Source organism: Gossypium arboreum, chromosome 9 (assembly GCF_025698485.1).
Source record: "Gossypium arboreum isolate Shixiya-1 chromosome 9, ASM2569848v2, whole genome shotgun sequence".
NCBI lineage: Eukaryota > Viridiplantae > Streptophyta > Magnoliopsida > Malvales > Malvaceae > Gossypium > Gossypium arboreum.
In genome coordinates this window covers 10,626,582-10,638,183 of record NC_069078.1, presented here as the reverse complement: position 1 = coordinate 10,638,183, position 11,602 = coordinate 10,626,582, and the positions used below count along the sequence as shown (strand labels likewise).

Here is an 11,602-nt window from a genome sequence, read left to right as displayed (position 1 = left end):
TTTTTATTGGGACAACTTTAAGACTGTGTGTATGAAAAAAGAAGAAACCCCTACTACTCTACACTCTACACGTGTGTATTTTTTGAATGTAGAGTCACAAAAAAAGAGAGAGAAAGTTGAAAGAAAATTGGAATAAGTGCAAAGATTGATTGAAATAAAGATTCTTTCTCATTTTCTTTTAATATTGCCATTTTTATAATTTTTAAATTCAATTTATATGATTAAATCAGGTGGTCAGGTTCATTTTTTTGCAACCATGATGAAATACGTATGGCAATCATTTACTGAGCCTGCACTGACCAGTGAATGCAGCGAAGAATTTGATGGACCAAACACTTTAGATATGTCAAATTTTGAAGGCAAACTATGGTGTCACTTTGCTCAGTGGCCAACTAAAACTTTAAAATACCAAAAAAATTGTCATTTGAATATCACCCAACAATCTCATAGTTTTCAAGCACTACAACCAAGTTACAAAAACCATTCCATTACACTATCAACTAGCTTCTAATATTGCAATACCTAAAGCAAGAAACTTTTATATATATCATAGTCAAAATAAAAAACTTTGAGGTAAAATGAAGTAAACAAAGCTACACTACTCATTTCATGGAAATATTATATCTTTGTACACCTTGACCTCTTCTTCTCCACTATTTGTCTTTGGCTTAGAGTTAGAGGAGTGACTATTGAACCCAAAAAAAAAGAAAAGAAGATAGCATAGGATCAGCTTCTAACCTAAAAAAAAAACCCCACTTCTTTTTAAGCATAAACTCAATTTGCTTTCTCAACATGGAGCTTGAACACTGATTCCAAATCAGGAGGGGTAAAGAACTCCCTAACCCCAGTGTAATGGCATCTCAATGGAGGCCTAGGCTTTCTTGGAGCTAAAGGGCATGCTAATTTGTCTGGTATTTTTGCTTCTTTTGAAGTTGGAGTTGTTGAACAAGCTTCCTCTTCTTCTGCTTCTTGGTTTTCTTTTGCTCTTGGTTTCGTGTTTATTGGCTTCAATGAAGTCCTTATAGCGATACCGGTGATTACCCATTTCTTCCCTTCATTGTCTAACACCCCATCTAGTTGTGGTTTTTTGGAGAGCCCCATTTTTTATCAGATAAAAACTAAAGGACCCAAGTTTGGAAATGGTTAGTTTTTGATGAAAATGGGCTAGAACAGAGCGAAAACAGAGTAATCCAAGTGAACGAGATAGCCAAAGTAAGGGGGGAAAAGGGTGGTTTGTTTGAATGAAATCAGCAAAAAGACGAGTTTTTTTTATCAAATGAAGAGAAGATGGAATAAAAGGAAAGGTTTTTTTTTTTTTGGGGGGGGGGGGGATAATAGTGAAGAAAAGGAGAGTGTTTTGAATTGAGGGAGAAATGAAGAAAGAGATGTTTATAACTTAGCTTTTGATTTCTTAAAGGGAAGAGAGAAAGAAGGGTAGGCTGCCCGGGAATTTACGGGCAGGGGGAAGGGGGAATTTTTGTTTTTGGCGCCAAGTTTTGGGTAGTCTAATGAGCAACGGCTCTTTTTCCCGCTGATATTTGGGAGAGTTTTCCGATTTTGCCCCTTTTTGTTTTCGACATTATATAATTGAATATTGATTTTCTAGGAAGTGATGCATTGTACCCAGTCAGGGGGCACAATCACCGGCGTAATGCCCAAAGGGGAACAATACGGCGACGTTACATATAAAAGTATGTATGAAATGGGCTGCTGGGCCTGACAAAGAGATTTTTTATATTAACCCATTTAGATAATAGGAATAGGATAAAAAGGGGGGAGGGGTGATGAAGCAAGAAATTATCGCTATTTTGCTGTAATCATGGATTTAAAAATTGACTGTTCATTGATACAAAAATCGATATAACAAATTTTTTTTTGATTAATTCTGGATTTTTACCAAAATAATCCATTTTAAATATTTTATTTCAATTTCATCCTTGAATATAATATAGGAAAAAAAAGTCTAATATAATATAGTAAAAAAAATGTCTAATCTGTTTATTATCTTCCCGTAATGGGTTTAATTAATTGAAGCGCCAAACATGAGGGTTCAAGTTTTTTCAACCATGTCCATAATTTCTTTAGAAGAAATAAAACCTTAAAAAGCCAGTCAATCAAACTATTTACTGCTCTCTCTCTTGATATTATATAATGTACAGACAGCTCTCCAGAATGAGATGGTTGCTCAAAATACAACTCTCTAGGATCCATGACAACCCACAATTGTTAGTGAAGAGGTAACACAGACCTTATTCTATGTGTCCAACTCCCATTTATTTAACAATTGTCAAGTTTTTCTATTATTTCTCATACCCATGGTAAGATCTACAACTTTAACAGTCGAAGCAACATAGATGTAACTATTGCCTAGAACGAAATGAAATAACTTCACCACCTAACCTTCCCAACCCAAAAAGAATCAGACTCAGATAACCCTAACCTCAAACAACCCAAAATGATCCGTACACAAACTGCAAGAGAAAAGAAAGAGAGAATCCAGGGGTTGAAATAACACAGGAACCTCCATTAGATGACTAAGCTAATCTATCATTGTCTGATCTACTCTAAAGAACCGCAAGAGATAAAATGCAAGTATTTGCAGGGAGAGAACAAACAAGAAATAAGGAAGAAGAAACTGCCGAAGCTCTACCGCTAATCTACAAACAGTTACATGAATGCATTATAAGGTTGTGAACTTTCCAAGAATTCTAATCATAGATGTATACACAAAATTGAGTTCATTAACGACTTCTAAAGACACATTCCAGTTCAAAACTTCCAATGTTACAAACTCAACCACTAATTAAAATAAGTGATAAATCTGCAAGCAGATGTGACAAACCAAATGTTTTTTCAGTTTTTATTCATGTTCAAATCCAACCATGATCAGGGAATACAAAGATAAAAGAAAGATATGAGCCCAAGGATTCTGCAAGTTGGCTTAATGAAAAACCCACCATTTCCATGGATGCCTTTCCCACAGCACAAAGAATACAACTTTAAAATTGAACCATACAATCTTTTAGTTTCTTGCTCACAATTGCCATTAAAAATTGCTGAACATGAACATGTGATTGAAAACAAAATAACCAGAATTGGGATTCTTTACCTCAACTTTTCACCTAATGAATAAAATCCCAAAATTGGAATCGAAAATGGGGCGTTATTCTCAAATTCACCATTTCAATCAATCAACATAATACCTCAGTATACAAAAATGAAATTCAAAGAAAAAATAAAATAAATGGCAATCAACAATCGCAGAAACTAAAAAGTTTCTCATTTTCAAATGCTTTTAAAAAGAAAGCGCACATCAAACTCAACAAATTCCAGTACCATTTAACATAAAAACTAATATTGTTCCAACAAGAACCACAAAATTTAAATACTACCCAAAAAATAAAACATAATGAACTTAAAATTAAGAACCCATCAAATAGACGGACACTAACCAATTAAAACCTCCTTCCGGGTCCACCACCACGGCCGAACCCGATTTGAGGAACAACGGCGACTGGATCAACCTTAACAAGCCCCGGAATATCAGACATCCCAAGAACCGAAAGCATATAAAGAGTTTCCTTATCAACTTCGATTTGGTCGACCTTGATGGCCGATTCATCGGGGACGAAATCCATGCGGCGCTCACGCTCTTCCTCTTGGAGCTTCAAGGAAATGCCGCGAACCGGACCCCTCTGGATCCGTTTCATCAAATGGGTCGAGAAGCCGGCGATCTTGTTGCGGAGCCTCTTGGATGGGATAATGGCAACTTCTTCGATGATCTTCTTGTTAGTGTGGAAATCGAGGGTCATGCGAGAGTAGTAGCGCTCGATGACCTGACGGGAGGATTTCTTCACTGTTTTGGTACGGACGCGGCCCATTGCTTGGATCTGTGGCGGTGGCGGTGGCGGTTGCGGTGGCGGTGGCGGCGGCGGAGAGTTGGGCGGGGATTTGCGGAGGTGGAAGAGCAATGAAGGGCTAGGGTTTTCAGAGTGCGAAAGTAGGGTTCATATATATATGGGTGATGAAATTTTTGACCTTTTTCTATAGTAGTGTAAAAGTGCAACGAATTTTCTTTTTCGTTTTTAGGGTAAACTCATTGTGACTCTAAAATATGGCTTTTGATTTTATTTTTTTTAATTTACCCACTCTAAATAAGAAATTTGTAAATTGGTCACTATGTTAAAATTTCTGTTTTCTAACGGATTGTTGATGTGGTACATTAGCACATTAAGTGACTAATACGTAATATTTTTTTATTGACTTTTGACTAAAATTTAGGGATCTCTCTATAATTAGTTTAAAAGTTTTTCCCAACTTTAGTCAAAAGTCAACAAAAAAGTACCAAATGTTAGACATTCAACGTGCTAATATGTCACATCAACATCCCCTTAGAAGAAAACAAAAGTTTTAACCGAAGTGATTAATTCACACAATTATCTTATTTAGAGTGACTAAATTAAGAAAAAAATTGGAGTCATTAAAATAAGATAGACCCTATTTTAGAATGACCATGGGCGTAATTTGCCCTTATTCTTATTATTAGTATACCCGAATTTGTTATAGTCCCCCTGTAATACTCTAACCGCCCCATGAATTGATTATTCCTAAGTGAGTCATAAAGGGTATAACAAACATACCTTGTCTCCACATTGGATCAAGAACGGGATCAGAGGGAACAAAAACAGCTAATTTATATAGAGCCATTGAGTCGGCCCAACCAGCAACCAGAGCCATATGCGTTATATGAATTAGTCGTTTTTGATCCCTTCGATCCCGTTCTTGATCTAATGTGGAGGCAATGTATGTTTGTTATACCCTTCATGACTTGTTTAGGAATAATCAATTCATGGGGCGGTTGGAGTATTATAGGGGGTTATTGAGTTAATTGCACTATGCATTCCCAAAGCATGACCCTTATTTTAAATTGGTCCCCAAACTTCAAATCATTCTAATTACATCTCAACCTATTGAGATTATATCAATTAGATCTCTTTGTTACTAAAATTGTTAATTTAACTATTATATTATATGTGAGATCGTATTTGACATAATTTAAAATGAAAATTTAAGAAAAATGAATATTGTAAAAATGAATCTTGTAAAAATATTTGTTAAGGTTTTCGAAACTTCTACAAAGGCTTTGTCATTCACTTTCTCTTTTTAAATTTTACTTTATTTCTAGTTTTTACTTTTAAAAGTTATGCGGCAATGTTTTTTCTAAAAAATTTCATTTTAAATTTAGCTACATATAATTTATCATGTCATTTAATGATGAATTAATGATTTTAATAATGAAAGAACCTAATTAATATAATATCAATAATTCAGAGATATAATTAGAATATTTTAAATTTAAAGACTAATTTAAAATAACGGTCAAAAGTTGAGAATGTCTACTTCAATTAATTCATTAATATTTAATTAAAATTTGTTAATTAATTGTACGGAGAAATGTGAGATTTAGCTCTATTTTTCTGCTGAATCCAAATTTCATTATTGTAATTGGACTCGTTCATAGATCTACACTTAAAAAAAAAAAATTCCTAAGTTTAAATTTGATTTATTTTTACTGTTTATATATTAATATTATATATTACATATTTTTATAATTAAATTTAAATAAAAATATTTTAAAGCTTAATATCTCTTTTGACCTCTATATTATAACTAAATTATCATTTTAATATTTTATATAAATTTTTTATTAATTTGACCTCTATACTATCATTTTGTATATTCTATTATCATTTTTTTACTATATGCATTGTAGACTTTTGCTTCTTTTTTTTTTTTGCATATTTATATCTTTTTAACGTAATTTTAGAAATCCACTTCATGATTGGATTTATATGTAATTGTTTTTAATTATACAAAGGTGGTATGTTTGGATAAACACTATATTTGGTGAGTCCCACCAAATTGAGTATAATTGAAGCACCCTAATTACACATTTCAATTCTAAGGCAAGGGTGACAATTGTAGTATTTACGTAGATAATTATACAAATATCTAATTTTAAAATTATATTATAAGTTTGAACATGTATGAGAGCTTGGGATGGTTATGGAAAAATTCTTATATTATAAATCATAAAAATTATATTATAAAAATAATGTGTATTTTGTAAAGTTATAACTACAAATTATATTATTTGAATCTTAAAAGATTTCTAAAGTTATGATAAAAAATTATTTTATGTTGTAAAAGTGTTATGATATATTTATTTTAAAAGGTTATGACCAAGAAGTATGGACACAGGCTCGACCTTAAGGGTAGTTTGAGTGTGCTGCTTGCCAGGGCAGTATGGAAGGGCCCAAAAATTCCAGCTTTTAACATGGATTAAAATTTTTAACCTTTTAAGTTTTTTTTGACGGATACTTCATTAGAGACCGGCAAAAAAAAAAAGTGCCCCATTTTTTTTATTTTATTACTAGTATATGTTTTTATTTTATTGTATTACATTTTATAATTTTTTTTAAAAAGAGCCATAATAATTTATTGTTTCGTCTAGGGCCCCCAAAATGTCAAGAATAAGCTTGTATGGACATAATTTATTTATATGTCCATACTATATATTATATAAATAACATAAATATTCATAAAAGAATCTTATAGTTTTTTTTTTTGGGTAGAGAAAAAACACTCCTATTAGCTAGGAATGGAGAAAAACAGTGTTTCCTTCATATAAGTGATCACGACTATCCTCTTCTAGCAGCCGTATAACATACTGTGGTGGAACTGAGAACAAGACTACTTAGTTTATCTTCCCTATTGCCGCCTTTGCCAAACAATCAATTACTTTATTACTTCCTCACCAAACATGCCAAACAAAGAATCTTATAGTTTTTATTATAATTTATTAATAAAATATAACTTTCAAAAGTTAAGAAAAATATATTATTTATAAGAAGCATTATGAAGGTTTTAGTCAATTCATATTTTTTATAAAAGTTATATATTATAAATTTTTATTTTTTACTTAATTTATGTATTATAAAAATATATAATTTAATATAAGTTTTTCTGTAAATTAAGTTTATATAAGTTTTTATAATTAAATGTACAAACTGTTTGGACTATAAACTCATATATTATAATGTTGATGCTAATTATGCAAATAAAAAAATATTTTCTTGTATCATATCGTGAGATATGATACAATTTGAGGGAATGGTGTCAAACACAAGCACTATGACAACTTGCAAACTATTTAATTTGGGACATTCAAGGTTTTGAAATGTAGTTGAGAAAATATTTGTTGCTAAAAAAAAATATATTTCGCATATTAACAACATTACCTGAGTCTTGCATAAAAAAACAAGGATCGTGTCAATATGTTGCATATTCCATAATTTCAATCATAAGTGGAATTGAAATGATCCATACTTCTTACAAACATGGAAGAAGGAGATCTTGATAATCTTAATGATGCAGATTCAAATTCAAATGATGATGAACTTAGTCAATGACCAATAAATGATAATAAGAAGCATGTTAAATATTAAAGAGGGAATAACCCAACAAATATGCACTAGAACAATTAGATAAAATTGCATATTATGTTTATTTTTCATGTTATTTTTATTAGTAATTGTATTATTGATTGCTTTTTAAACTAGCATAATACATATAATGATTTGATTTTAATTTTTGTTACTTATTTAGAAATTATTTTTATCATACTAATAATTTGTATAGTAATTAATATTTTTAAAAATATAAATTATATAAATGTGTAATTATAATTTGTACTACCAAACATGATATAGGACATTACAATGTAATTACACTTTGTCAGCCATGTCGAAACCATTTTTATTTTGAAAAACGGGGATCGACTTTAAAACAAAATATGGAGTCGCCACCAATCCCTTTTGTTTAGGTGTGATTGAATCACCTTATAAAATATTTTGTTTCATTAAAATATTAACTCTAGCCTACGATATTAATACCGGGTTTGGGAGTCGGTTACGTACGAAGAAGGATTAGCACCCTCATCACGCCCAAGATTGGTACCAGACTGATTAACTAATGTCCTAATGTTGAAAATTTGAAAAGTATTTAAAATACAATCCTTTTTAAAGCGTGTTTGAATAACTCGAGTTGGAATTTAAGACTCACTCGTTTCGAAGGAATAAAATACTACATCCAGTACGTTAGGATGCAATTTTAAGCCCTCAAAAACTGAAACCATCACATGATTTCCAAAGCATGCAATTAAAAGGATATTTAGTTATTTGGTCAAACGAAAAATCGAAACCCAGTACATTAAGGCACGATTTCTCGAATTTCCAAGCACGGAATATTGCCTTTATTTGAAAAATCTTTTTTTATGAGTTTGGGTAAAAAAAATAAAAAAATAAAAGATAAAATCAATGTAACATTTAAAGTAAAATATCAGTTAAAACGCGAAAATGGTCATACTTGGCGAATAATGATAATGCAAATACGATAATAATAACGAATAACGTAAATTTGTAGGTATCAAGACATAAATAAATAAATGAATAGGTACATAATAGGATAATATATAATAAGATAATAATAATGAGGACAAGAATAAAATAAAAACGAAATAAATAAAATAATAAATGAAATAACAAAGGAAATTCTAGCGAGAATTTAATTTAAATTAAAAGCGAACAAATAAACATACGAATTAGCAAAATATTGAGTGAAATGGTTTAAAAAATAATAATGATAATAAAATAATGATAATAAAAATAATAGCAATAATAATACTAATAATACTATAATAATAATGACGGTAGTGAAACAATAATAGTGATAATAACAATAATAATAATACTAATAAAAATAATAGTAACAATAATAATGAAATAATAATACTAAAAATAATAATAAATATAATAATAAACATAAACTCAAATTAATTAATTTAACAATAAAATAGCCCAAAATAATCGAAAAGGAACTAAATTGAATTGAAAATAGAAGTTTTGGGGCCAAATCAGAAATAAAAGAAAGGGGGAGGACCGAATTAAAACATGCGCAAAATAGGGAGGGACCAAAAAACAAATATCCCTTCTCACAAAATGCGCCGTTGCTAGGAGGACCAAATTGAAACCGCAGTAGAACCGTGGGGCAAATCTAGAAATAAAAATAACTTTAATTGAAAAATCATAAAAAGCGGAGGGGCTAAATGTGCAATTAGCCCCACCATAGAAAACACGTGGGTCCTCAGGTCGGGTTGGGGCGCGCACACGGGCTAGGCTAAAACGACGTCGTTTTGGCGCCTATGCTTCGACCCAAAACGGTGCTGTATTGGGAGGTCTATAAATACCATTTTTTTTTTGAAAATTTCATTTTCCTTTCCTTTTTAAAAAAACAAAAACCCCCTCCCTTTTTTCTCTGCAGGCTTGAAGTCCGGCCAGGTTCTAGTGTCGACCACCATTTACATGCCACGGCCATGACACCAGCGATGTCGAAGGTAAAATTTTCCCCTTCTTTTTTTATTTTTAATATGTAATATATGTAAATAATTTTATAAAATAAAAAACAATAATAATAAAAAGTTTCGAAAATAAAAAAAGAAAAGATAAGGAAAAAAACTCAAAAACCTTAGCTCGATTGTTGGTCTTCTATTCTTCAGGTGCTTGCTGCTGTTTTTTTTTTTTAGTAAAATATGTTTGAATCTCTCCTTATATTTCTCCTTCCTCCCCTTTTTACAAAATCTGTATATTGGCTTTTATAGCCGATCTTTACAACTTACTTTTGCATATTAACAAGTACGTGAGCGAACATGCCACTGACGTGGCGTGGTGGAGCAGCGTATGTCGCAGGATAGTGGCATCCAACTCGCGAGGGAGGAGTGGGTAGCAAACCTAGGTGCGGCGCACCTAGGGTTTTTCGTTTTTCCTAATGGTTGTGGGTTAGTGCTAAGTAGGCTAGGGTTTTGGTTGTGTTTAGGCCTAGGTCCTTGGTTTTTTTTTTTTGGGTATTTAATTTAGGTTATTGGAGTATTGAGTTGTAAAATAGGCTCGGGCTAATTGGGCTTGCTATAGCTGCCCCTCTTTACTCATTATCGTGTAACGAAAATGGAGCAAAGACTTTTAAGAAAGACCAATTTAGCCTGACCTGGCTGAGTCTCGCCTTCTTTTGGTGTTCCTCCTTTCTTCGTAGCTTCTTTCCAGTCCACTGCATCTTATTGCCTGTCATACTCCATTGCCGATTCAGAAATAGGACTTTTAATTTCAACATGCTCTCTGCAACTTTAGAGAGATAAGGTTTGCCATTTTCGATCTGCTCCGCTGCAACTTCAAGGAGATAAGATCTGCTATCTTCAGTCTGCTCCAACTGCAACTTCAGGGAGATGAGACCTGTAACTTAAACCTGCTCTCTGTAACTTCAGAGAGATATGGTTTGCTATCTTTGATCTGCTCCACTGCAACTCCAGGGAGATAAGATCTACTATTTTTAGTCTGCTCCATTGCCGCTAAATGGAGATAAGATTCACCGTCTTTGATCTGCTCTACTGCTACTTCAGGAAGATAAGATCTACCATATTCAGCCTGCTTCTTTGCTACTTTAAGGAGATAAGACTTGTGGCTTAAATCTACTCCCCTGCTACCTCGGGAAGATAAGATTTATTGTCTTTGATCTGCTCCACTGCTATTTTAGGGAGATAAGATCTACAATCTTCAGCCTGCTCCTTTGCTACCTTAAGGAGATAAGGCTGGTTGAAACTTGTAGCTTCAACCAATCTTGCTACATCGTCCTCTAGGGAACATACCTGTAGAATCGATTTCATGGGCCTATGCTTATGCCTAATGATTAGGATGCCATGATCAGAATGAGTCAAATGCTCTTAACTAGATGTATTATGAATGACATTTGTATGAATGTAAAATGTCACGAGGATGCCCTTTTTAACGTTTGGGCTATTATTGCTTGCTGTTTGTCTAGATTATATCATTGACGTATATCTTCTTGTTCAACTGCTATCTTCAACAGAAAATCTAAAGCAATAGTCATAATTTAGATTTTACTTCTCAAGTATTTCCAACCCTTAGGCTTGGTAAGTTCTAAATAATTGTCCTATTTCAAGTTCTTGCCCTATTTAGAAGCTTTCAGAGTAATATAGAAAACTCCTTTTGTGAAAATGCTATTAGTTCATTAATCCTTATTTCAATATGAGTGCTTGAAAAAAATTATAAAGATGGAAAAAACTAAAATTTATTAGGAACAAAATCCGAAAGGAATGAATTAATCAAAGAAAGCAACGTTGCCAGAATAAAAAAAAATAGGTAAAGGAAAAAAAAAGTGCCCCAGATATCGCATCCTGAGCTTCTCCGTACGAGCTTTTGGAGGACCATTTTGAGCTTAACATGTGCCTAGGAGATCTAGAGTACTTTATCGATGCCCCAAGATGTATCATACTTCCTCTTCACTAATTCAAACATAGCAAGACTACCACATGCCTCACATTCGATTGAAATTTGAATTGTCCTTTTCTGGTTTTCAATTCAAAACCCTTTTTGGTTTCAAGGCGCCCTTTGCGGGTTTTCACCTTAGCCTCTCCTTTTAAGAGAAGTACCTTTTGACTGAATCCGAATTTACTAGGTTAGGAAGGCTCTTA

General features: G+C 32.5%; 2 protein-coding genes across 2 annotated transcripts; both read right to left on the bottom strand.

Moving 5' to 3' along the window:
* Positions 1-399: 399 nt before the first annotated feature.
* LOC108456130 (cyclin-dependent protein kinase inhibitor SMR6-like) lies at positions 400-1,325 on the bottom strand. Its single transcript, XM_017754727.2, has one exon. It carries the CDS (start codon positions 1,099-1,101, stop codon positions 775-777), a length of 327 nt encoding a protein of 108 aa, XP_017610216.1. The 5' UTR covers positions 1,102-1,325; the 3' UTR covers positions 400-774.
* Positions 1,326-3,258: 1,933 nt separating this feature from the next.
* Positions 3,259-4,091, bottom strand: LOC108455721 (40S ribosomal protein S17-like). Its single transcript, XM_017754259.2, has one exon. The coding sequence runs from the start codon at positions 3,879-3,881 to the stop codon at positions 3,456-3,458; it is 426 nt and encodes a 141-aa protein (XP_017609748.1). The 5' UTR covers positions 3,882-4,091; the 3' UTR covers positions 3,259-3,455.
* Positions 4,092-11,602: the final 7,511 nt, after the last annotated feature.